Source organism: Myotis nattereri, assembly GCF_964212035.1.
Source record: "Myotis nattereri genome assembly, chromosome: 8".
Lineage (NCBI taxonomy): Eukaryota > Metazoa > Chordata > Mammalia > Chiroptera > Vespertilionidae > Myotis > Myotis nattereri.
Window position 1 is genome coordinate 88204005 of NC_138083.1, and position 26370 is coordinate 88230374.

The window sequence follows — 26370 nt, forward strand, 5'->3', positions numbered from 1 at the left end:
CAGCTTTTTAAATTACATTAACATGCTATATCTTTCTCTATTATTTTACTTTTAATCTATAGGAATTCTTATATTTAAACTCAGTTTCTTGTGGATGAAATATGATTGGGTCTTCTTTTGCCATCCACTCTGACAGTCTCTGTCTTTTAATTGGTTTAGACCATTTACATTTAAATTTATCATATTTATATCATTGGATCAGTATCTATCATTTTGTAGCTATTTTTTGTATTTGCTATATTCCTTGTTTCTTTTTCTCCATTTTTACCATCTTCTCTGATTTTAATTATTTTCTATGATCCCATTTTATTTCCTCTCTCAGTATATCAGTTATACTTTAAAAATATTGTTAGTGATTGATCTGTAGAGTTTGCATGTTTATTGCTTTTTAGATGTAAACTTTTTAATTGAATATTAACATACATGGGGGAAAGGACACTAATAGTAAGTCTATAACTCAGTGGATTTCCGTAAAGCTAACAGCCTGTGTAATTAGCACTTAGATCAGGATACAGAATGTTAGTAGCATTTTAGAGATGCTCTGTGTGTCCTCCACCAGTCACTGTGACCAAAAGAAACGCCATACTGACTTCTGTTACCGTAGATTAATTGTTGGCTGTTTTTAAATAAAATCTTTCATGGTTTAGTTTTGTTGTTACTTGCGCTGGCTTTTATAGATAATAGCTGGGATTCTTGTTGTTAGACATTTCTAATTGTATGTTCACTTTTGTTTATCTTAATCTGGAGCAAACCTGATTAATCAAATTGTGGATGTTTTCCCCTAAGAAGAATTTATATTTACCATGAGCTGGAGGCAAGGCCGACCTCATAACACCCATCAAGGTCTCTGGCTTAATACAGGAGTTTCGGGCACTGTGCTGCTGATCTAATGCTCAGTTTCTTCTGTGATGTTGGTATTGACTTTCCTCAGAAGATACTCTAGCCCCTTTGGTGTGTCTGCTTTTTGGTCAGTATTCAGTGGGTATTTTTGGAGGGGTGGTGTGGAAATGAGGTACTTTCCCCATGTCTTTTGAGCCCAGCGATGCAATCAAATGTACCCATGTGTGCATCCTTGAGCTGTTTCCTTGAAGAAGGGCCTTTTAGAGTCTCTGGTCAGCCACAGCACTAAAAGCAGAAGTCTATATTGAATTTATTCTTAAAATGTATAAAGCAATAATAGTGTGCCTTTACTTTGATGAGTAGTCATTGGAAAGTGAGCCAGTATTATCACTATATATTTCATAATTAAATTGGTATTTATAAATAGCATAATTTTCTGATATTTAAAAAATAATGGTCATTTGAATATTTTGAAACAATTTATACAAGTACAAGGCAGAAGTCACAATTTTACTTGGGCTTAGTAAATTTAATATTCAAACAAAATGGTAAGCTCAAATGATTTTATTTGTCAAAGAAATCTTAATATTTCAAGGATGAATGTTGTTTCAAAATTTATCTGAGGATCTATCACTGATCCTCAAGGAGATGCCTCACCTTCCCCTTGTATGTGGGGGTTTGTTCCAATCATCACACCTAATTATAAATTAACTAGAGGCCTGGTGCATGAATTGGTGCACAGGTGGATTCCAGCCAGCCACACAGATCAGGGCCCAGGGGAAGGGGCCGCGGGTTGTTGGCCAGCCAGCCCCACCCTCTGGTCTTACTCTCGGTCAAGGGGGTAATTTGCATATCAGCCTTTTATTATATAGGATGGCAAAAATGACTTTTAAAGGTTTGATTGCCTCATAGTGTAATTGAGGCTGTTTTTAATAAGTTGGGCAGTCTGATAGATTAGGCAATAGGTGTCTCCTGAACAAATGTGTGAAGCTCTGCCTGGAAGATTAGTGCAACCTGAAATTTACAATTCATTAAGATAAATGGGTATGTGGCCCAGGATCACCACAATGGACAGTTTGAGTTGAATTGTCCAAGAGATATGTGCATATAAGAGGAACACTTCATTTTTTTAAGTTAATTCATTTCCAAAACTCAATATAAGCTATAAAAAGAACTTAAATGTTGGAAACCTGAATGTTTACACTGCTTGTTGATCAACAGGTCTAATGAAAGAATTTCCCATAGAGTTGGGAGATGCTCATTTTAGGAGAGAAAACATGAAAATCTAAAACTTTTCTGCCTTGCTTTTCAATGCCTCTCACAGTACTGTAGTCCCAGGTAAACTAAGGGTAGTTATTCCTACAGCTTCCCCTCTTCACATTTTTTTTAAAAAAAAAAAAAAAAAAGAGGGGAGAAGAAAACTAGTGTTTTAGTAATATTACAGTTATCCTCCAGAGTTTGAACTCAGATGGCTCCCCATGAAAACTATTTCTAGAGTCTGATTTTAACCAAGATATTTCTGTTCTTATGACTTTTATCTTTCAAGTTAAACAAATGTCCTACCTACACTGAATAACAATATATTATGAGATACAAGGAATAGATGATGATGATATTAATTGGTTCACTTATCAGAAATCAGAGTAAAAATAGGACATATGTTAAAATATAATGAAAGTTGGGAGCCGAAACCGGTTTGGCTCAGTGGATAGAGCGTCGGCCTGCGGACTGAGAGGTCCCAGGTTCGATTCCGGTCAAGGGCATGTACCTGGGTTGCGGGCATATCCCCAGTAGGAGATGTGCAGGAGGCAGCTGATCGATGTTTCTCTCTCATCGATGTTTCTAACTCTCTATCTCTCTCCCTTCCTCTCTGTAAAAAATCAATAAAATAAATAAAAAAATAAAATAAAGCCAACATTAAAAAAAAAAAAAAAAAAGAAAGTTGGGCAGTGGTAGGTTGCTCCCTTTTCTCAAAAGAGTTATTTTTTATGAGATAATAACTATTCTAAAAGTAGTATAGAAATTCTACAGTAGCACTGTCCATTGCATTGAAGATGAATATGTGGATTACTGTGTTAAGACATATATTTTGGAGAAAAGGTAAGCCATATGGCTAGTGGGAAATAAAGCAGTATTTGGGGCCAGAAAAAATGTACTATATTCTCTGATACAAGGGACATGAACACCAGACTATTACATTACTTTGCAGTTTATCATAGCTATAACAGCTAGGTAAAGATGGGTGGAGAATTGTTGAATGACATGTGACTATAAAATGCAGGAACTGGCTGTGCCATGGACTTGCTTACACAGAGATGTTAAAGGTGGGAATTCAAGAGAAATTCAAAAAAATCCATTAGAATGTCAAATCTAATGTCTTCTTAGTTTGCACACTTAAGTATTTATGGAAATTAACTTTTGGCCAATGCATTATCCTATATAATAAAAGGCTAATATGCAAAAAGACCAAACAGCAGAATGACTGGTCGCTATGATGCGCACTGACCAACAGGGGGCAGATGCTCTATGCAGGAACTGCCCACGGGTGGTCAGTGTGCTCTCACAGGGGGAGCAACCCTCAGCCAGAAGCCCTGAGTCGGGCTTACTGCTGGTGAGCACAGTGGCGGTGGCAGGAGCCTCTCCCGCCTCCGCAGTAGTGCTAATGATATCCGACTGATGGCTTAGGCCTGCTCCCCAGGGGAAGCAGGCCTAAGTCGTCAGTCGGACATCCCCCGAGGGCTCCTGGACTGCAAGAGGGCACAGGCCAGGCTGAGGGACCCCCCCCCCCCCAGGTGTATGAATTTCATTCACCGGGCCTCTAGTATTTAATGATTATCATACCAACCTTGGGGATAAACAACAACATTAAATTTCTAAATTTTTCCTTTGGTTGGAAAATGGAATAAAGATACTGATACTATAGCTTAAAAATAAGCAGGAATGTTTTTGTGTCTTAGTAATGATACCCATATAGATCATACAATATTTAAACTCTCTCAAATGTATCTCTTTACTAAAACAAAGGAGAGAGATAGCATAACTCAGACAGGCTCTTTTCAAAATAGTTTGGGAGAAGCGTCAATAGAATGGAAGTCAACTAATAAAATCAGACTGGTGACATTTTTTATGCAATTCCAACGTCCCTATCTGCATGAGCTATGCATTTGTTTCTTTGTTTATTCTGTTTCGTTTTGAAATGTTACCATGCTATACAGTAATCAAGTTGCTCATTGTGTGGGCCATTTGCTTCCTTCACTAACTCCTTTTGCTTGAAAGAGTTACTAACACATAAAGATGTTCAGAACTTTCCAGTTTCAAGGGAGGAACTATATTCCAACACCATCTCTAATGAAAAGGGATCAAAATCTCTTAGTGACTCAACTCAGCAGACAAAGTCATTATTTGGTCCCTTTAATGACAGGATCTCTCAAAGGCCATCCTCAAATTTTAGACTCCGGTTTTAACATGCCTACTGGTCTTGGTCTAATCTAGAATAGATCTAACCTGAGCTTTCAGTCTTCCCCGTAAAAACTTTAAATAATTTTAAAGCCACATAAATTTTGGAACTCACTACAAGTTTAGGTCTTCTCAAGGACTGACCCGAATGCCTTTGCTCTGTGTCTCGGGCTTTCCCACCATCAGTGTTATACCAATAGAGCCCAACTTTGGCCAGTCAGTGCATGACTTTCTCTTTTAGTCATAGGGTGTACCTGTGTTCAAATCAATATCAAAAGATGGAGGCTTGCTCTTTTGAGGGATGGGGGAATGTGGGTAGAGATGATGTCATTCATTCCTATGGTTTTAAAGTCACTGTATTTATATCTCCAGCCCAGACGTTTTTTGGAGTTCTTGCTTCTATATTCAAATGCCTGCATGAACAATTCTCCCAGTATTTCAAATTTAACTTTTCTGAAATTAAATTACTTCTTCCTGCCTCTTCTCCCAACCTGCTTCCACTCCTACCTCAGCCTCCAACTCCCAATTTGTTTCTCCTCCAGACTCCCCTCTCTAAGTTAATGGCCTTACTATCCATACTACTGAAGCTATGAGACACAAGTCAACCTTGACTCAAACTTTTCCTTCCCCTGCCACATGCAATCCCCTGCCTTTTCCTATATTTAAAACATATCTTCAACCTATCATTTCTCTTCCTTTACTCACTTTCAATCCATCACCACAGTACTTCACCTAAGCTGCAAGGACTACCTCACGCTTCCTCACTGGTCTTCTTGCTTCCATACTGACCCGTTGCCATCCTCCACCTCAAAATGGAGTGAAACTTATAAAAATGCATTTCATATCATATAATTCTCCTGCTTAAAATCCTTTATTGACTTTCCGCTGGACCAGTTATAAAATCCAAGATCTGGCCCCAGCAGCCTATTGAGACCTCGTACCCTACCTCTCTGTCAAGCTCAGTAAGGTCCCGTGGCCCTGGCCTTGCTTTCATTCCTCAAATGTGCCAACAACTCTTGCATTCAGCCCTCTGTGCTGTGACTGTCGTTCCCCTTCCTGGATCTTTTTCTGATTGGCCCTTTGCCATCCTTTGTCCCAAGATAAATGTTACCCATTTAGAGAGAACAGCACTTACCTCAAGCACCAGCTATTTCCTTGCTTATCATGTTTTCTGTAGAAAAAATGTAGTTGCTTTAGATGAGGAGCATCTATCTATGTCTATATCTATAGCTATATCTATTATTGACTACTTTAATTCTAGAGCCTACCAGAGTAATTGATGCTCAGTAAATATTTGTTGAATGAAAGCATCATTATATGCATGGATGAAGGCTTATTCTTTGAACACTTATTTTATAATTACAGATTATATGTTATTTGTACTGTAACAGTCTGTTGATGAATGTGTAGTGTTGGGTTAATATTTGTGATTGATAGTAAAAGGTAAGATTTTCAGATTTTAAAAATGTCATAAGCAAAATCATCTTAAGTTGGGAGATATTTTATTTTTATAAGAAAATCATATTGATTATACCTCAACATTTGAATTATCTTTAATGAAAATATAATTGTTGCCTGGCCAGTGTGCTCAGTGGTTGAGCATCAACCTATGAACCAGGAGGGCACGGTTCGATCCCCAGTCAAGGGCACATGCCCGGGTAGCGGGCTCCATCCTCAGTAGGGGGTGTGCAGGAGGCAGACAGTCACTGATTCTCTGTCATCATTGATGTTTCTCTCTCCCTCTCCCTTCCTCTCTGAAATCAATAAAAAATATACTTAAAAATATAATTCTCTGATATAATAATTCTGACTTCCTCCCCCTATAAATAGCTCTCAGGACCCTGGACCAGGGGTAGAGATGAAGTCACTTTTTGGAGAGAGATGCTCTGTAGAGAAACAATTCTGAAGTCATCTTCTTGGGAAATGGAAAGTTAAGTTCCAGGTAGCCTATTTACATGAAGCATAACTGAGCTGATGAAACGGCTCAGTACGACCCTCCAGGTGTGGCTGGGAGGTCCTGACTCTAGAGAAGTTAAAAGTAAAGCAGGGGAATAAATCCAAAGTTGCTGAAACGGATGTTAGATTTGTCAGATGCACATGCTCTTAGTCAGGGTGGGGAATATCTGGCCCATGGACCATATAAGGCCTTTGAAATCATTTGGTCTGGCCCTGCCAAGGCATAATGAGTGAGTTAATAAAATATTTGAACAAATATAAGCAGGCTAATTTTTAAGTTGATAATTTTGTATGGCCTGTGAATGATGGTGTAAATATCCAAATGGCCCTTGGCAGAAAAAAAGGTTCCCCATCCCTGCTAGTGGTAAAAGATGTCGACAGCCTAGACCAGGGGTCCTCAAACTACGGCCCGCGGGCCACATACAAATACAAATATTGTATTTGTTCCCGTTTTGTTTTCTTACTTCAAAATAAGATATGTGCAGTGTGCATAGGAATTTGTTCATAGTTCTTTTTTTAACTATAGTCCGGCCCTCCAACGGTCTGAGGGACAGTGAACTGGCCCTCTGTTTAAAAAGTTTGAGGACCCCTGGCCTTCACAAACAATAATGAGTACAAGTATAGAGCAAAGTACATTTTGGGTTCCACTATGGATAGGAAAATCCACATGGCTCTGAAAGCTTGGCACATGCAATTTTAGGGCTCTTAGTTCCTTTGGTCCAATGTGAATATTATTTCAATAATTAACTGTTTATCTGTGCCTTCTAAAAATAATGCATCTTGTATGACTTTTAATTTTGTGCGTTTTTCTTTTTGCTTGTATACCAAATTTAGTTAATACAGCTGAGAGTTAATTACACATTAGCTTGTATTCTGTGAATTCTTATGTCTAAAGTGCTCTAATTTCTGTGCAGTAGAGTATCAAGTATAGTCATAAATCTAATGAACTTGTGTATGTGGTAAGGCCGCGTATTTTCTTAAGACCAACTGTGGGGCGCGGCTGCAGTGTTTTGGCCGGGTTCAAGCCCCGGACTAATGAAAGGGTCCTCTTATTGCCACGTGCAAGTCCCAGCTGGAGGGCAGGGCCCTCCCAGCACAATCATAGCCAATGGCTCTGCTTGTAAGCTCGAACCTATGGTCCGAACACGTGGCCCCACGTGCCTTGTGCTAAAGTTCGGGTGCATGTAGTTGAGTGGGGTTGAAACTCACGAGAATGCTGTAAACAACTTGATCACGCCCCTAGTTTGCCTCGTGGCATCTGCTATAAAATAAAGACAGGGCTTGTGGGCGCTGGCTCCTCATCAGGGAGTAGCGTCCCACGGAGACCCAGCTTTCATTCTCTTGTTGGTCTTTTCTCAATCCTTTCACACACACACACACACACACACACACACACACACACACACCCGACTCAGGATCACCTTTGGCCATAACAATCAACTTTATCCAAACACTACCCAGCAAAGGTCAAAAGGGATGGCCAGCCAAGAATTGTGCCTCCCTGCTTCTTCTCTAACTCTTTCTCTCTCTTTACTATATTAACTAACTCAAAATATATTTACTAAGCACTTACTATATGCATTTTTCATTGTGCTACAGTAACGGGAAAAAACCAACAACACTCTCAGGGGCCTTCCATTCAAGATTCTATTTGACTGATGAAACTATAAATATAGTACAAGGGGGATATACTCTTTATAATCTAAAACAATGTCTTAAACACTATTGGTTGCCAGTCATCTTTTGTTGAATCATAAAATAAATGTATTGGGTTGGGGCCACACTTTACATCAGAGTAATAATAATAAATGGGAGCAAATGGCAAATCGCAGTGTGTATTGCATGGAATCAAATATTTTTTCATAACATTTTTGGAGGACAGATGTGCTTCTGTGCTGTATGTCAATTAAAGTGCATGTCTCACTATGAGACAAGGTTGCAAATGTTCGAAAGACAGTATGCAGAGGAGTTTAAAGACATCGTTTTAACGTGAGTAGCCAAGGCAGGCAGGCTTCATGGGTCTGAAAGTACTTGGCTAAGACTTAGAGGAGATGGGATGACTTTTCAGACAAAAGGCAACCAAAAGAACTCGGAAACTGTGAGTTAAGTGATAACCATAAGAGCAAGTAAATTTTACAGAACCACAGCGTACTCTTGAATGAATGGCCACCCTAGGACTAACTCTACTTTTAGAATCTTATAGGAACCATGAAACCACATCAAATAAAGTCTAGATCTCCCCGCTTGGAGTCACTCTCTGTCTCTGACGCCACAAGGAAAACTTTTAACAGCTTTCTTGTGAGCTACACCACTCCGAGGTGATGCAGGAGATTCTTCTGTTCAACTGCTGGTTCCAAATATTTATGTATTTAAGGTACTGCATTCTTAAAAGGCCTGCAGATAAATACCCAATTCAGGAAGTTCAAAGTGACTCCCCACACACTTGGATTAGATTATTAGATATTGTGTCTTCTAGCCCACGTGTACTCTCTGAGCTCTATTGGTGTAATATTTATTGGGAGGAAATTCAAGGACTCAGGACAACGGATTTATCTTAACATTTTAATATAGACACAAAAGCAGGAAATAAAAAGAATAAAAGCAGTCAGGGTGGCCTCCAGAGAGGAGGAATTGTTGTTGCAGGAGTCTTGCGAGTTAATGAGAATTCACCCGGGACCCCAGAGGGGCGGGGGAGGGGGGGTTAGGAGGGAGGGGTGGCGGGGGATAAAAACTCTTCCTTTGCAGCTGGCCCGCTCCCTCATTTGTTGCTCCAATAAGCAGTAATTAGGTCCTGAGCTAATGGTGTCAGCTGATCCGCCGTTTTTAGGCTAGACCCAGAGGAATCTCCATGGAAACCCTGCCGGAGTCGTCCCCCCACCTGGATGCTGAGTGCTCCTCTCCGCCACCTGGCTGCGGCCCGGCCCGCTGCTGCCCCCGCCGCCGCGAACCTGCCGCCGGCAGCATGCGCACTGCCCCCGGGATCCCTAAATGGGACAATTCTGCCCGTGACGTCAGCGCCCAGCCGTCTCCACAGAAACTTTTGTCCCGTTGACCAATCAGCGAGCTGGGAGAGGGCCGGGGAGGTGGGGTGGGAGGAGAGGGGAGTGAGAGGGGTGGGGTGAGGAGAGAGGCGAGAGGGTGAGTGTGGAGCTGCTCGCGCTCTGCCCGGGCTGTCAGTCCCGGCGCCCGCGCCGCCAGACCTTCCCGGGGACGCGCGCGCCCCGCACCCCTCTCCCCGCGCCCCGCGCCCACACGCACGCACTCGGGGTGGCCGAGCAGGAGCTGCTGACCGTTTTGCGAGGGCCGGACCGGCTGCGGCGCAGGGGGTACAAGCACAGCGTCCCCATTCGGGGCTTTCGTTTTGGACCAGACGACCGGGGGCGAAGGTGGGCACCGGCCGGGCCGCCCGCCTGGCGGAGCCGCCTCCCGGGACGAGCGCGGGCCTCCGCCGGGAGTGGAGGAAAGAGGAGCGGCCGCGATCGCCGGGCGCGGAGGAGGAACTGCCCTCTTCCCGTAGCAGACGGTGGGGATCCTGGATGGAGGCGCCGCCGACTGCCTTTGCCGGAGAAAACCGTCCCCGGGAACTCCTCTGTGGCCACTCGGAGCGGTGCAGGGGTGTCCATGACGTGGCAGAGGGAAAACAGACGCCCGACACCTCCCGTGTGAGCTGCAAACTGTAGCCAAGCAGGGAAAATGGTTTCTCGATATCTTTCCATCTCGTGCCACGGGTGTTAAGCATCTGTGTCAGAAACGTCCTTCGATGGATGCCCGTGCCCAGCTCGGCAGGAGCCAGAGGCGTCCTGTCTGAGGACCCGGCGCCCTCGGGGGCCCTGCCTCCACCCAGCGGCCTGCCTGCGTCCTCCCGCAGCCCCCATAGCGAGACCTGCTAGGGGCCCCCCTCTCCCCGCCTCCTGTGGGACTAGGGCCCCAGCTCCGTGAACGCTTTGGCTCATCCTGGGACCTAACTCCTGGAACCTACCTAGGGGGCAGGCATTTAGCCTAAATGCCTCTGAAGAAAAGGTCTTTTAAGCCGTTTCAAAAATACCTTTTAGAAATGTCCTGTGTAGCAGGATTTGATAGGCTGAACAACATGACAGGTAAGAACTTTCTCTCCCTCTAGTCTAGTCTCCCAACGCCCCACGCAGGGGAGGCCGAGGCGGACAGGACCCTGGAGAAAGGGAAGCCGGGGTCTCCGAGCTCCGAGGCGCTAGGCCGGGCGGCCGTTCTCCGGGGAGGCGCAGCCCTCGCTCCGGTCCGCGGGGCCCACGGCCGGGAAGCGTCAGGGGCGCACGCGGGAGGCGGCGCCGCGCTCACCTGCCCGCCCAGGACACAGCCCGGGGCGAGGCGAGGAGGGCCCACCTGAAGTCAACATCGGCATTTGTCATCAACCAAGGAATGAGATTTTAATTATTCAAAACCCAGCTCCTCTGGCTCGGCGCTGGTGGGATGGTCCTGGTCACACAATTTTAGATCCATCGCGGAGGAGGAGGCGGGCGTCCGCGCATCGCGGCGATTGCGAACGGACCGGAGACTTGGCCGCACCGGGCATTGATTGCGGGTGCCCGACCGGACCCTCCTCCCTTCCCCAGCCCTCCCCCCACCCGCGACGGGCTCCGGCGGCGCCCGGGACCGCGGGCCCCTGCATCGTGGCGGGGGCCGCCTTCTTCATGAGCCCGGGGTGAACAGGTGCGAAGCGCGCGGGGAGCATGGAGAGCGAGCGCGACATGTACCGCCAGTTCCAGGACTGGTGCCTCCGGACTTACGGGGACTCGGGTAAGACCAAGACGGTGACCCGTAAGAAATACGAGCGGATCGTGCAGCTCCTCCACGGCTCCGAGTCCAGCTCCACGGACAACGCGAAATTTAAATTCTGGGTGAAGTCCAAGGGCTTCCAGCTGGGCCAGCCCGAGGAGGCGCGCGCCGGCGGCGCCAAGCCAGTGCTCTACGTGCCGGTCAAGACCACGGTGAGTGCCTCGCCTTCCTCTGTTATTTGTCTGCGGCGGCAGCGCTGCGGGGAGGGGGGGCGGCAGGGGGGGAAGAGGGGGAGCTGGGAGCCACCGTTGGCTCGGGTGCCCCCTCCCTCCCCACCCCCTCCCCAAGTCGCCCCCACTCTCGTCCCCCCATCGCGGAGGCTTTGTGGTCCTTTATTTTAAAGCGGCAGCGCCGCCCGGAGCCCGCCGCCCTTCGCGGGCGTCGCTGCCGCGGGACGCGCTGCCGGAACCTCCCGCCCGGGGTCGGGCGGCGTCCCGCGCCCTCGTGCGGGGCCATTGTCCCAGGTCCTGCCGGGCGCCCGGCGCGTGTCCGCCTTCGCCGCGGCGCGTGAAGGCCGCGCCGGCACCCCAGCTGCGCGCGCTCAGAACCGACGATTCTGATCGATAGGCGACCGTGTCTCCTTATTGGTACAAAGACCGAGTGTGGCGCTAGTCGCGAATGCGGGGTCCCCTCCCCGACACTGTCAGGCTTTATTGTCACACAGCCGCCTGGGAGGCGCGCGGCTGTCCGATCGCCCCGTGGCTCCCGGGGATGCTGCCCGGACTGCTGAGGTTGTAGAGGAGGCTCTGGGATGACTCCTCCCCGCCCCCATCTCCTTCCTCCCGTCCCGCTTCCACGAATAAAGGCGTAGCTGCTCGGTGAACCACAAAGAGAGATGGGTCTGGGCGCCATCCAATGGGGCTGGTGTTGGTTTCTCGGTCTGGGATGGCACTAGCCTCATGGCCGCACCGCGCTGAGCCCGGGCGCTGCGAGGGGCTGGCGCTGGGAGCCCAGCGTGTCCGCCTCGCCAGGCGGCGGGCAGCGGCGGCGGCAGCAGCGATTTCCTTGGAGAGAAGATGGGAACGAGTGGGATTTCAGATGAGATCCCCGAGACCTCTCTCTCCATCGCGCCACGGTGGGTACTGGTCTGGAGGCGGGTGGGGGAGGGCGTCCGGCGTCCTCTGCATGTTTGCCCGGCTGTGGGGTGGCTCGGCGTTGGCTCCTTCTCCTCCCTCCCCGCCGGCAACGGCTTCCGTGCGGTATTCCTGGAGGGCGCTGGAAAGGAGGGGTCCTGAAAGCCATCCTTCTGTCTCCAACGGGGCACATTAAATTGGAAACATGCATAGGATAGGTTTCTCAAAGGCTTCCTGGGAGGAATCTTCGAGGTTTGGAAAACAATTTTCGGTTTCCCGAGGTTAGGTGTAGTTGTTTGAAGGAGGTATATTTGTTTTGGAATTTATATGAGAAGTGGAAATAAAGGTGAAGTGAAACATGAAAGTTCTGCTGTGATGTTGTTTTAATGTTATTGCTGGAAGTTCTAGGAGGTAAATTTATAAATGCAGCTTTCTTTACCATGTGGTGGTGCTAAAGAAGATGCTGAGATTACTGCCTTGTTTTCCTAATTAATGAGGATGAGATGGCCACGGATTAAAACAGAGGTTTATTTACATCTGGATGAGCCCAGAAGTCTGCTGTAGCCAATGAAGTGTTTTGATTCATTTGCATGAGGAGTAGCATTAAGAACCTGATTTTAAAAAATAGTTAGACAAAATGGGAATTCAGAACATCGGACTGTATTTTCCTTTGGGCAATATTGAGGTAATTAAATGAATAGAATAATTGTTTAAGATCTATTTACCTAAATGTTACTTATTAATATAGTATATGTTTTTTAAAACATTGCTAGCTGGGAAGTTTGTTTTTCATGTTGCCTGCTGATAGCGTCACCTGGTCCAGTAAGTTTATACTTGCACAGATTTGGTTATATCTGCTATGTATAAAACATTAATTAAAAATCCTAAGTAACATAAATTCTGTAATGGTTACCGAGGCACGAAGATAAACATGGATGCCAGTAATTCAAGCCAGCATTCTTATACTCGGATACACACGTTTTCATTCGAAAATTAATGCAGAATTGTTAAAGAATTACTGCTAATACACCTAATATAGAGTAACAACTCCCAGATTACAAATAAACACTTTTTTTTTTTCGTTTCAGTAAAGATTCCACATATTTATGGGAGAAAATGTAATCCATCAATTGATATTCTTAGGTAACAGTTTCCATGGAGCATTTAAAAGCCCTGCTCTTCATTCAAGCCTGTTTTGAAATGTTGAAGAGGCATTTAATTCATGAACTCTTCTATTGCTCTTTATGAAATTTTTATGCTGCTCTAGACATAGAATTATAGGCTCCTCCTTCTCTGAGAGACAGCCAATCGTCATTTCAACTAGTTAAAAAAAATGATCCCTTTTTAGCCAGTGTTTCCCCACATCTCACATTATTCCTTCCTTAGAAATACCTTGACTTTTTTTTCATAGCCGGAGTACAATCACCAGAGAATCAGAAATGATATTTTCCTTTCCTTCAAAGGCATATATGGGTTGAATAAAAGGCTGTATTTGGTATTTTCAACCAAACTGGGAATCATTCTAGCTACTTGAAGCTGGCTTGCTGTCAGCGAGAGCGATCTGCACCTGAGGTTGCTGTTGATAATTAGGCATCATTACTACTGAGAAAAGGGAACGAGAGAAGGGGAGAGGACAGGCTGTGGCTAATTAACTACTTGCGTTTAATGAAAGAAAGGGAGACTGCTAGGTTGGTTGTACGAGGAGAGCGTAGACACACCATACACAGTTAATTGAAACAATAGCTTTCAAGCTGAAAGAAGCTAGGTTCTACCTTTTATTTTCCCCAAAGAATATAGATGTAGCGTTGAGAATATGCTTTCTCCTAAAGCCTAAAATTAACCGATGATAAAATCAAGCAAGTGTCAACTGGCTTAAAATAAAAGATATGTAGAATACTGGAAAAGATGAAAATGCCCTTCAGTATTTGTCCTGGCCGTGCCTAAAGCTGAGAGGACATATCTCTCACTGTTTAGATACTTTGTGGCTGAGGAGATACTGATTGGTCACCAAGCAACAGCGTCCTGCAGCTCAGCCATTTTAGGCCTGGGTGGGCCCTGTTTGCATGTGCAGGCAGCGCACACGTGTACACACACACACACACACACACAGCTTGTGGAGCATGGCATCTAGGTTTTTTCCATACTGCCCCTTTTATTTTTACATGATCTTTCACTAAAGGTGCCAAAAATGTAGAAGAATGGCATGATGAATAACTCATAATAGTTCTGTAAAAGGAATAGCAAGTTTCTGACACTGGTTACAAAAAATGTTTAATCAGTGATCATTTTAAATTAGCATTACTATGGTTACTCTAGTTTACAGATTTGAGAGTTCTAGTTTAGTTTGTTTTTAGCAGCTTTTCGTCTTGGTTGACATATTTTTTTTCTGGCAGCAATTAGTTGAAACAGCACCCATACAATGTGAACTACCAAAACACATTATACCACTTGATATTATGAAAAGTAAATTTGGAAAATAACCAGAAAATTCATTAAGGCTTTCCATTAGTCATGAGACTCATGCATTATTGTATATTTGTAAAAAGCCCACCACACTGTATAGACCAGCCGTGGGCAAACTATAGCCCGCGGGCCGGATCCGGCCCATTTGAAATGAATAAAACTAAAAAAAAAAAAAAAAAGACCGTACCCTTTTATGTAATGATGTTTACTTTGAATTTATATTAGTTCACACAAACACTCCATCCATGCTTTTGTTCCGGCCCTCCGGTCCAGTTTAAGAACCCATTGTGGCCCTCGAGTCAAAATGTTTGCCCACCCCTGGTATAGACAGTAGGAAATTTGGTGAGCTCACATTTTTATTTGTTTTTCCATCTTAAATAGAGGCTGATGAATATCCAAACTGTAAAATCAAATAATGTGAGTGATGCTTTCGTGACCTGTATGTGTAGGGACAGACACATCTAATTTTTACCTTTTATGTATTTTTACCTTCTATTTATTCCACTGGGGAACATGAAATGACTTTTTTATCCGGAAAGGAAAATGCATTATCTGTAGTATGCCATTTAAAAATGCTGATGTGTTCAGTTCTGCAATCATGCAGCCTCAGATTTCACATTGTTCTTGCTGTGCATGCTACTAATTGTTGCTGTACAGTGATTAGAATAAATATTCATGGACTGGTACATGCACAGTTACTGGCTTTTTGTTTGTGTAGTTTTCTCTGGTTTTGGTTATAAATTCTTGAGGCTACATCAGATTGAAGGAAATAATGCCTCATACAGAGTCTGTATACATTCCACCTGGCCTAACATCATGCCTGAGACATATATCACATATATTAGGTCTTGATCTGGATGCTACAGAACTTTCAGAAAACATAGCTGAGGAGCAGCACCAGCTATATATTAGGAGACGTTATATCTATGACAGACAAATCGTAATTGTAGTCACTGAGACATAAGGGAAATTTTGCTTATCCCCTGATATGTTCACAGTGGGCATTGCTATTGATAAATGATGCATTTTTCTCTTCATTTGAAGTGTTTTGAGACCCTCCCTATATAGACTAGGTCTTTGGAGTCAAAAGATACCAAGTATGTTTCTCAACAATATAGGTTATTAGTTGACTTTAGTGGCCCCTTATGAGTTGCACTGAGGAAAAAATTGTGAATGGAAAGTCCCTAGCACAGTGCCTATATAAGACTCTCAGGGAATAGTGGGTTCCTTTACTAGAGACCAGTCTGGCATGAGAATTAGGGGTCAAAAGGCTGCAGATATAACTTACCTGAATATAAGGAGGAAATCAGATCCTATTAATCTATCCTATATAATAAAAGGCTAATATGCAAATCGACCAAATGGCAGAACAACTGGTCGCTATGATGTGCACTGATCACCAGGGTGCAGACGTTCAATGCAGGAGCTGCCCCCTGGTGGTCAGTGCACTCCCACAGGGGTGCACCGCTCAGCCAGAAGCTGGGCTCACTGCTGACAAGCACAGCGGGGTGGCAGAAGCCTCTCCCGCCTCGATGGCAGCACTAAGGATGTCCAACTGATGGCTTAGGCCCTGTCCCCCGGGGAGCGGGCCTAAGCCGTCAGTCGGACATCCCCTGAGGACTTCTGGACTGCAAGAGGGTGCAGGCCAGGCTGAGGGACCCCCCCCCCCCACACACACACACAGAGTGCACGAATCTTGTGCATCAAGCCATATATATATATATATATATATGTGTGTGTGTGTATATATATATATATATGTGTGTGTATATATATATATATATGTGTGTGTGTGTATATATATATATATATATATATATATATATATATATATAAGCCTAAGCAACTGAATGACTGAACAACTGGTTGACCAGTTGCTATGATGCGCACTGACCACCAGGAGGCAGACGCTCAATGCAGGAGCTGCCTCCTGGTGGTCAGTGCACTCCCACAGCCAACCTCCCATGGCCGGCCAACCTCCCGTGGTCTCTCCCCCTGAGCCAGCTGGCCAGCCTCCTGCGGTCTCTTCCCCCCAGCTGGCTGGCCCACCCATCGGCCCCAATTGGGGGCGGGGCGCAGCCAGCCAATGCTCTGTGGCCCCTCCCCCTAGTCAGCTGGCCCCCCAATTGGCCCTGATCACCAGCCAGGCTGAGGGATCCCACCTATGCACAGATTCATGCACCAGGCCTCTAGTATATGAAGACTACCTCACACTAATTTTCTATGATATGAATTCTTTTTTTAAAATATATTTTTTATTGATTTGAGAGAGAAAAGGAGAGGGAGAGAGAGAAACATCAATGATGAGAGAGAATCATTGGCTGCCTCCTGCATGGCCCCTACTGGGGATTGAGCCCCCAACCTGGGCATGGTCCCTGACCAGAATCGAACCCTGGACTCTTCAGTCCACAGGCTGATGCTCTGTCCACTGAGTAATACTGGCCAGGGCTGATACCAATTATTGACTTTTCCATTGGTTCCTTGTCTTATTAGTAACCACATTGGGATGAGGGGCAAGATTCAGCACTCGTATATATTATTTCTAAACCTCTTGAACCAGCTAAGATTCAACTTTTAAGGATTTTATACTCCAGAGCCAGGGGTCCTTAAACTACGGCCCGCAGGCCACATGCAAATACAAATATTGTATTTGTTCCCGTTTTGTTTTTTTACTTCAAAATAAGATATGTGCAGTGTGCATAGGAATTTGTTCATAGTTTTTTTTTAAACTGTAGTCTGGCCCTCCAATGGTCTGAGGGACAGTGAACTGGCCCCCTGTTTAAAAAGTTTGAGGACGCCTGCTCCAGACTTTCTGCGTAGGATAGAGGAAAGATAAAGAAGCAAGTACAAGGATGTGGCAGCAGAAGTTCTATGAACTTCAGTCCTGTGTGGAGAGCATAAAGGCTTTTCCCCAATAGATGTTGTATTTGCTAAGACTCTTTATATCTAATCAGGAGAGATGAATGTGAATCTAATACGTTTTAGGTTACATGCATTTTCATAATACTGGGATAACAAGATAAAATATACTTTGGACACAAAGATGGCAGGGTATAGATTTTAGAACAAGATTAAAATCCTAGATTTGATATTTACTGGCGCTAGGAATTAGGGGAAGTTTCTTAAAGATGCAGTTTCTCTGTGAATGTCAGTAATAATATTTGTCTAACTGGCTTTGAATAAGAATAAATAATTATAATTCATAAGTACATAGCATATGCCTAGCACATAATAAATGCTAAAATATAGATATTCTTTTAAATATTATTAAGAAATCAAGAACACAATGATATAATGAAAATTGGGTATATATTATAAACTCAAAAAAACACAGTAACCAAGAGTTAAAATACTATATTATTCAGCTATTTTTCTTTTCTTTGTTTTGTTTTTGTTTGTTTGTTTTTTTTTTAGAAGGAAGGAGGGGAAGGAAGGAAGCATTTTCTTTAAAAACATATTTTATTGATTTTTTACAGAGAGGAAGAGAGAGGGATAGACACATCGATGAGAGAGAAACATCGATCAGCTGCCTCCTGCACACCTCCCACTGGGAATGTGCCCGCAACTAAGGTACATGCCCTTTACCAGAATCGAACCTGGGACCTTTCAGTCTGCAGGCCAACTCTATCCACTGAGCCAAACTGGTTAGGGCCAGCTATTTTTTCTTGCGGGCTTATATATCTGTATGTACTATTCAGCTATTTTTCCTGCCTACTTCATTTTTAGAAAATAAAAATGACTTTGTAAATCTGGTATATTCCCATTATATAAAAAATCTAAGTGAAAAGGAAATAAAGTTGAAAAGTCATGTTAAATCGCCTACCTAGATCTAACCACCATTAACTAACTATGAGTATTATTATAGATGTCTCTCTGAAGATTTATACCAAAGTATTAGATATAATGATTGATATAAAGATTAATATGGACAGGCAGAAATAATTTTCCAAACCTGGATGATAATTAGATGCTAATTTAAGTAAGAAGAATAAAAAGATTACCAAAATATAACAAAAGAAAAAGAAAGACATGAAATTCAAAAATTTGCTAGTAGATAAATGCTTTTTCCCAGGGGTATTTATTTCTGAACTTAATAGAAAAGATTAAGAAAAATATTAAGAGATGGAATTATTTTTACCTATACATTTCAATGTTATAGATATCATTGACTTTCTCCTATGGTAGATGAGGAACAAGCCTATTTCACTTTCTACCTCCTTGTTACTTCCTATTAATATTGTATTACATTTATTATAGTATAATTATTTTATATTTTGTATTTTTATATTTATTATATCATATTATGTTTTATAATTATTTTTACTGTCAAGCATTTTTGTATTTATGTTATAGTATATAATTTAGTTCTCACAATTATTTTTCCTTTGTTTTAATTTCAATGCTAATCCATTCTTTGGCCTGGGTTTCCTTACTTCTGAATCTTTGATTTGATTCATTACTTGATAGGCTGTCATTACTGATTTTTAAAAAAAATCTCAGGAACAGTTAATGTGTTTTATTCTTTGAGATCTGTCTGCAATTGAAAATATTTTTCACTTGCCTTTTTTACATAAAGTACAACTTAACTAGGTAAACTCTTACCCTTTGGAACAGCATAGATGGACCTGGAGATATTTATGCTAAGTGATATAAGCCAATCAGAGAAAGACACATACCATATGATCTCACTTATACATGGAAACTAATGAACAAAAAAACTGATGAAAAGATAGAAACAGAGGCATGGATACTTGGAACAGACTGACAGCTATCAGAGTGGGGGAGGGGATGGAACTGATGAAAGAAGGCAAAGGGATTAGCCAAAGAACATACATGCATAACTCATAGACACAGGCAACAGTGTGGTGATGGTAGAGGGAAGTGGGGGTGAGGGATGGGTGGAGGCGGGTAAAAGGGGGAACCTGGGACATCTGTAATAGTGTCAACAATAAAAATAAAGTTAAAATAAATGAATAAATATTTAGGGCTGATATTAAAATACATATAAATATACATTTTTGTATTATTCCAGTGATGGCGAACCTATGACACACGTGTCAGAGGTGACACGCGAACTCATATTTTGGTTGATTTTTCTTTGTTAAATGGCATTTAAATATATAAAATAAATATCAAAAATATAAGTCTTTGTTTTACTGTGGTTGCAAATACCAAAAAATGTCTATATGTGACATGGCACCAGAGTTAAGTTAGGGTTTTTCAAAATGCTGACACGCTGAGCTCAAAAGGTTCGCCATCACTGACTTATTCAATAGGTCATCTCATGTACTCTTTGGGGTATACATATATGAATTTGGAGACAATTCTTCTAATCCATAGTAAAATATGGCTTCACAGTAGAACATTGTGGTTAAGTCCTTACACTTCAGCTAAATATTATCTGCTCTATTACAAGGGGTGTCTCTGTACTTCTCCTGCACAATATTGAAATAAGATCTAAGCCATACCAATCTGTGACATCCATAAGAGAATTATATGCACTTGGTGTTGGTACGAGGAAAGAGATTTCATCAAAGGCATATTCAGGGAAATGTGCCCAGTTAAAAGCTGATGTGTAGGGTACAGTGGGAAATGAGGTTGGAAAATTAGGCTGGGAAAAAATGACGGGAACTCTTTTCTGCCATGTTACAAAGTTTGGACTTCATTATGTAGGGAGTGGCAGCTACCGAGAGTGTTAAAGCAGGTATGTCACAATTTAGGTCTTCTTATACGTAGAGAATAGATGTCTCTCAGTGGTTTATGTTGCAAAATATAAATCAGATGATTAAAGAATAAAAGTTAAATAGTTCCATTGACTCATTATGGTGTTTGAACTATCCTATCTAATAAAAGAGTAATATGCAAATTGACCATCACTCCAACACACAAGATGGCCATCACCAGATGGCCAGCAGGGGAGGGCAGTTAGGGGCGACCAGGTCGGCAGTGGAGGGCAGTTAGGCATTGATCAGGCTGGCAGGGAAATGGTTAGGGGCAATAAGGCAGGCAGGCAGGTAAGCGGTTGGGAGCCAGCATTCCTGGATTGTGGGAGGGATATCCGACTGCCCGTTTTGGCCCGATCCCACCGGGATCGGGGTGCGATCAGGCCTAAATGGGCAGTCATACATCCCTCGAGGGGTCCCAGATTGGAGAGGGTGCAGGCTGGGCTGAGGGACACCCCTTACCCCCTGTGCACGAATTTCGTGCACCAGGCCTCTAGTAGTTATAAATAAATGTTATACAGGTATTAAAATCAAATTAAGCAGTAAATCAATATAATCCAGCAGCTTGATGTTGCTGTGTAATGGAATCAGCTTACAGATATGTCTTCATTAATTCAAAGAAAATATTAAAAATAAGATTCTATGAAACTTAAGAAAGAATAGATTTAAAGGCACTTAAAAAGAACATATATGGATCAGGAGAAATAATTGTTGACCTCTTAGTTGTTACTACATCAACAACTGCAAAGACTTCCAAAAGAAATCTTTCTAAAAACCCAAGTAGAGAAGTCTATATAGAAGACTTATTCAAGCACAGACCTTCAAAGTAAAGTGAATATCAATTCAAAAATTTCTTAACACATTGAGTTTATTCTTTAAGGCAATATTCTAAATCTCATCCCAAGTTGTTTCTTGTTGTTACTTTGATTTTATATCCACGTGTCTGTCTCTGCCATTAAGGGTCTTCCCCATGGTTTTATACTTTGTGGTAAGCAGGATTCTACAATAACTCCCAAATGACTCTCATGCTTGGATAATCCCCTCCCCCTTGGGTGTAGGTGGAACCTGTGAATATGATGAGCTATGACTCCTGTCTTTCTGTCATGCTGTCTGGTAGGAACCATTAGCTTTAAGAAAGGGGATCTTTCAGGTGAGTCTGACTTAGTCACACTAGCCTTTTGAAAGAGAGCTTTCTTCCTGGCTCCAGGCAGAATAAGTGAGGGTTTCAAAGCCTGAGATGGATTCAATGCCAAGAAGATTCTCTGTTGTTGAGATGGGGGGGGGGGGCTGTGTGTTAGAGCTGACGTTGCTGAGAGCATGCTTTGCCACTGCTAGCAAAACAGTGGGGACCCAAGTCCTACAAACACAAGGGACTTAATTCTGCCAGCAACACAAGGGAGCTTGGAAGTGGGTCTTTTCCTAGTTGAGCTTCCAAATAAAAACGCAATTGGCTGACATCTTGATTTCAACTTCATGAGAACCTGAGCAGAGGGCCCATTTGAAATGTGCTGGAATTCCGACCCACAGGAATTATGAGATAATAAGTTTGTGATGTTTCAAGCCACCCAATTTGTCAAGATCAGTTATGTAGCAAAAGAAAATGAATGCATAAGCATTTGGCATTAATTTTCCCAAAAGCATTTGTGCAGTTAAAACAAGTCAACTCTTTAAGAAACTTATTTGACTTAAGATTATTTTTGGTTTAAGATCTAACTGGGAACAATTTAAATTTCTTTTATCCTAATGTGTTGCCATTTTATAGTTTTTGATGATATGGTCATCAATAATTTAGTAAAATATATAATTTTTAACAAATGATTTGAAATATTTAATGATTGCATATAATATATATGTAATATATAAATCATTTTTATTTTTCTTCTAATGTTTTAATTTTAAACTTTTTTATTTTATTATATTTCATCTATCTCCTAAATAGAACACAATATGGCCAACTGTGTTAGCTTTTTCATGAGAGGATGGAGACAGAGGGCCCATATCAAGAGATTATTATTCACGTAATTATATCAATGCACATTTAAAAGTTTTTTAAAAAAATATTTTTATTGATTTCAGAGAGGAAGGGAGAAAGAGAGATAGAAACATCAATGAAGAGAGAGAATCATTAATTGGCTGGCTGATTGAGCCAGTAACCTGGCCATGCGCCCTGACTGGGAATCAAACTGTGACCTCCTGGTTCATAGGCTGATGCTCAATCACTAAGCAACACGGGCCAGGCTTAAGAATTTTTGAAAACAATACATAGAAGAAACTGTAACAAAACATAACATTTGTTCAGATCTATAGAAATAACCATTCTATAATTTTATTTTTAAATATTTTTCCTATGTAATAAAAGGGTAATATACATATAGACCGAATGGCAGAACAACCAAACAACCAATCAAAGTGTAATATGCTAATGATATGCTAAGGCTGCTCAACCGCTCGCTATGACGTGCACTGACCACCAGGGGGCAGACAGTCAACTGGTTGACCAGTCACTATGACGTGCACTGACCACCAGGGGGCAGATGCTCAGACCAGTAGGTTAGCTTGCTGCTGGGGTCTGGCTGATCGGGACTGAGTGAGATAGGCCAGACATGCCCTGGAGCCCTCCCGGTACCCCTCCCATGCCTGATTGTGCACCAGTGGGGTCCCTCAGCCTCGTCTGCACCCTCTTGCAATCCGGGACCCCTCGGGGGATGTTGGAGAGCCGGTTTCAGCCCGATCCCACAGGCCACTCCCCTTGGGAGGGCGCCAGATGCTGAGCTCATGGCTGGCTAGCGCTGCTGTGGCAGCGGGAGCTTCTCCTGATAGGGACTAATTGGGTGCGAGCCTGTGTCAGGCACAGTGAAGCCAGGATGAGTGGGAGCACCATGTGGGAGCTGCAGGCAGCGTTGGACTGTGGGTTTTGGCCTGATCCCTGCAGGCCACCCAGAGGGACCCCACCTGTGCATGAATTCATGCACCGGGCCTCTAGTTTTAATATAATATTATACATTTGAAAGAATACATCATCTCTGGGGAGTAGAATATAGAAAATAACCATTATAGGTTGGTCTTTTTCAGTTGTTAAGATGTTAGAGGGAACTGGAAATGATAGAGAAGGAAAACTTTTGATTTTCTTCCCTTTTTTCTCTATGAGGTTTATGCAATAGGCTCTTCTGTTCCATTCTTCCTAATTTTAATCAGGTATTCATTTGTGGTAGTTCTTCTCACAGCTATTGATTTTTCAAGTGTTTGGAACTGTAAGAAAACCAGAAGGTGGAGAAGAAGAGTCAGGAATAAGCCCAGGAGTTGGAAGCTTAACCTGGGTAATAATGAGAAGAAATAACCTGTCTTTGAGGCAGAGCTGGTATTCTCAGTAGCAGTCATGACTTTTCTCTCTTCTAAAGTTACAATGCGTTTTCGGAAAATATCACATGACTATCTGTGTCTCATCATTGGGCATAGAGAGAGTAGTCATTGAGGTGAGACCGGTTGGGTTTTTTTGAAGTTTTGCTGTTGTTGCTGGACCTGGGGGCTGGGTGTGGTAGAACGGCATAGGCCTGAAGTGAGCCAGCGGCAGCCTTTCCCTGGGTTTTCAGTGGACCTGACTGCAGTTGCCAGATGGCGGAGGGTTTAGGCTTTAATCTGAGGACATGGGTCACAACTGAGTGGACATGTTCGGATCTAGTGTCTGGCTGGGTCATGTTAGTGCTGCGCTATAACCAATTGACCTAATTAGATGAGATTTTCAAATCTAGTATCAAAGGTTTGTTTGTGTTGCAGCTATGGGCTGCTGGGCCCTGCTTGCATGCTCATTGGTGTTTACCTGAGGTCAAGAAAGGAGTTGTGCTCTACTTGTTATAGTTCGTTTTTTTCTCTTTGAGAGCTACCATTACAAAACAATTCATTTGCTGATGTGATTGGCCTCGCTTACTTGGAATATGTTAATTTAGAATTAGCATGAATTTGAATGGGGGTAGAATGCCACTACCTTGAACTATTAAAGGAGGATTTATCTGCAAATTCATAATTAATAAGATAGCAAGGGGGCATGCTTATCTTCTATAATGAGAAAAAACTTTTCCTTAAACTAGCTCTATCCTCAGATAAACAATTCATATGTCCAATTAATCATAAATGGCTTTCTACTTAGTACAATAGGTGTTATGAATTAAGTACCCTTTAGCTAATTTGCATTACTGCGTTTGTTGCCAATACATAGAGCATTAAGAGTGATGTGTTTCTTAGAACTTCCAAATAAGGAAGATAATATATCCCTCTAGAATTAAGTTTAAAATAATCAAAGTTAAGCAATTCAGTGATATTTAAAGTCACTTTAAAGTGACAGAGTGGCTACTATGCTTTAAGATTGGATGGTATCTTGCATGAAATTATTATAAAAGCTCTCTTAATAGAGCATCACTGGTAAATGAACCAGAAATCTCTCTTCTCTCTACAACATACTGATTCCCAGGGTGTGGACACACTCATGCATAGTAGTCTACCCTGTAGTTACTTGCAATTTGTGCTCATAAATTGAGTTGTATGCTTAGCAGTGGTTATGTTCTTCCCATGCCTCTTTTTGCTGTTTTCATTTCTAAGTATGTGATTTAAATATTTCATAAACTGGTGAAGTGATTGCAGGAACTTAATACAATGCTTTATAAAGGCTCAAATGTGAGTCACTAAAAACAACTGGGAAAATAGGGGAAAAGAAAGAAAGCAGGTTTCTGCACTGCCTGGGTTGCTTCTCGTTTTACTTTGAAGTAACTGGAACTGGAAATCAGAGCAATGCACATTTAAAGAGGGCGCCAAGTGGAATGTCAGTCAGTAGACCCACGTTTAAAGACCTTTGTCCTAATCTCAAAAGTATAGACAAAAAAAGTTAAGCAAAGAATTATATATAATACTGGAGGCCTGATGCACAAAATTCGTGCCAGAGTACACCTTCCTTCCCCTGGTGGCCGGCACTGGCTTCCCTCGCAGCCCCTGCTTTGTCCGGAAGGATGTCCGGTGTAATTAGCATATTATGCTTTTATTATTATAGATGTATTAAATGAAAATTTGATATTAAGATGTGTGTTGTATGGCTTCCAGCTTATGGTGGGTGCAGAGCAGATTTCTGTGGATGACCTGCTGCTCTCCCATACTGCCGGCAATATTGAAATAAACGCTCATATGTGATTCAATCCTGTCTCTGCTTAATTGGTTCAAGTAGTGACAGGCAGCATGGACCCATTGATTGTCTGGTTACATATTCTGGCGACCAGGAAGGGATGTAAGCAAGGGACTCCTTGGGTGAGTACTGGGGATCCCACTTGCTGCCTGGACTGGGGTTTCTTGGGGCTGAGGCCTGGACTCTTATTTGCAGCACTGCCAGGAATTTTCCTGTTCGGAGTCCCAGCCCCAGCCTCAGCAATCCCCGTTGTCTCACCTAAGACAGGAATCAAGCATGTTTGTATGACATGAGAAGCACTTGCTGCTGCTCATTTGGGCTTCTTTGCAAGGAAGCATGTACTATGTATGGCACTGGAGGCATTTTACTGCCTCTCCTCTGGGCGAGCCTCATCAGCTCCCGAGGGTGAGAGACCTCCAGTGGTCCTTGGCTTGGTTTCCAAGCCCTTAGTCTGTTCCAAGAACACCATGCAGGATAAATGCCTCAAGGACTTGTATGCATGCATATAAGCATAACCAATGGACATAAGACACTGGGGGGTAGGGGAGGCTAGGGGACTGGCAAGGGCGGGGGGGAAAAAAGGACACATATGTAATACCCTTTGTAATACTTTAAGCAATAATAATAATAAAAAAAAATACATGCAGGGGTGTCATTTTCAAATGACAGAAAACCCAAGATAAAGAAAAAAATCCTGAAAGAAACCAGAGGAATAAAATACCTTACCTATATAGGAACAAAGATAAGAATGACATCCAACTTCACAGAAATAATGAATTAAATAAAAACGAAATATCTAAGGAGTTATAAAATTGTGTTTTTGTACCACATATGATTAAATTACAGTCATTCAATATAGAGGAAATAGTCATTTGTTGAA

The 26370-nt window shown here is 42.7% G+C and overlaps 1 protein-coding gene across 7 annotated transcripts in view; it reads left to right on the forward strand.

Annotated features, from left to right (window-relative positions):
* Window positions 1–9374: 9374 nt before the first annotated feature.
* Window positions 9375–26370, forward strand: part of NOL4 (nucleolar protein 4) — a 211946-nt gene continuing 194950 nt past the window's right edge. The window contains exon 1 of one of the 7 annotated variants that reach the window (XM_081097326.1): window positions 9375–11216. In XM_081097326.1, coding sequence (XP_080953452.1) covers window positions 10959–11216 — 258 coding nt within the window. In that variant the 5' untranslated portion in view covers window positions 9375–10958. Of the gene's footprint in view, window positions 11217–11700; window positions 12140–26370 lie in introns of those variants that run through there. The other 6 variants (XM_081097325.1, XM_081097331.1, XM_081097330.1 and 3 more) reach the window with 6 other exon arrangements.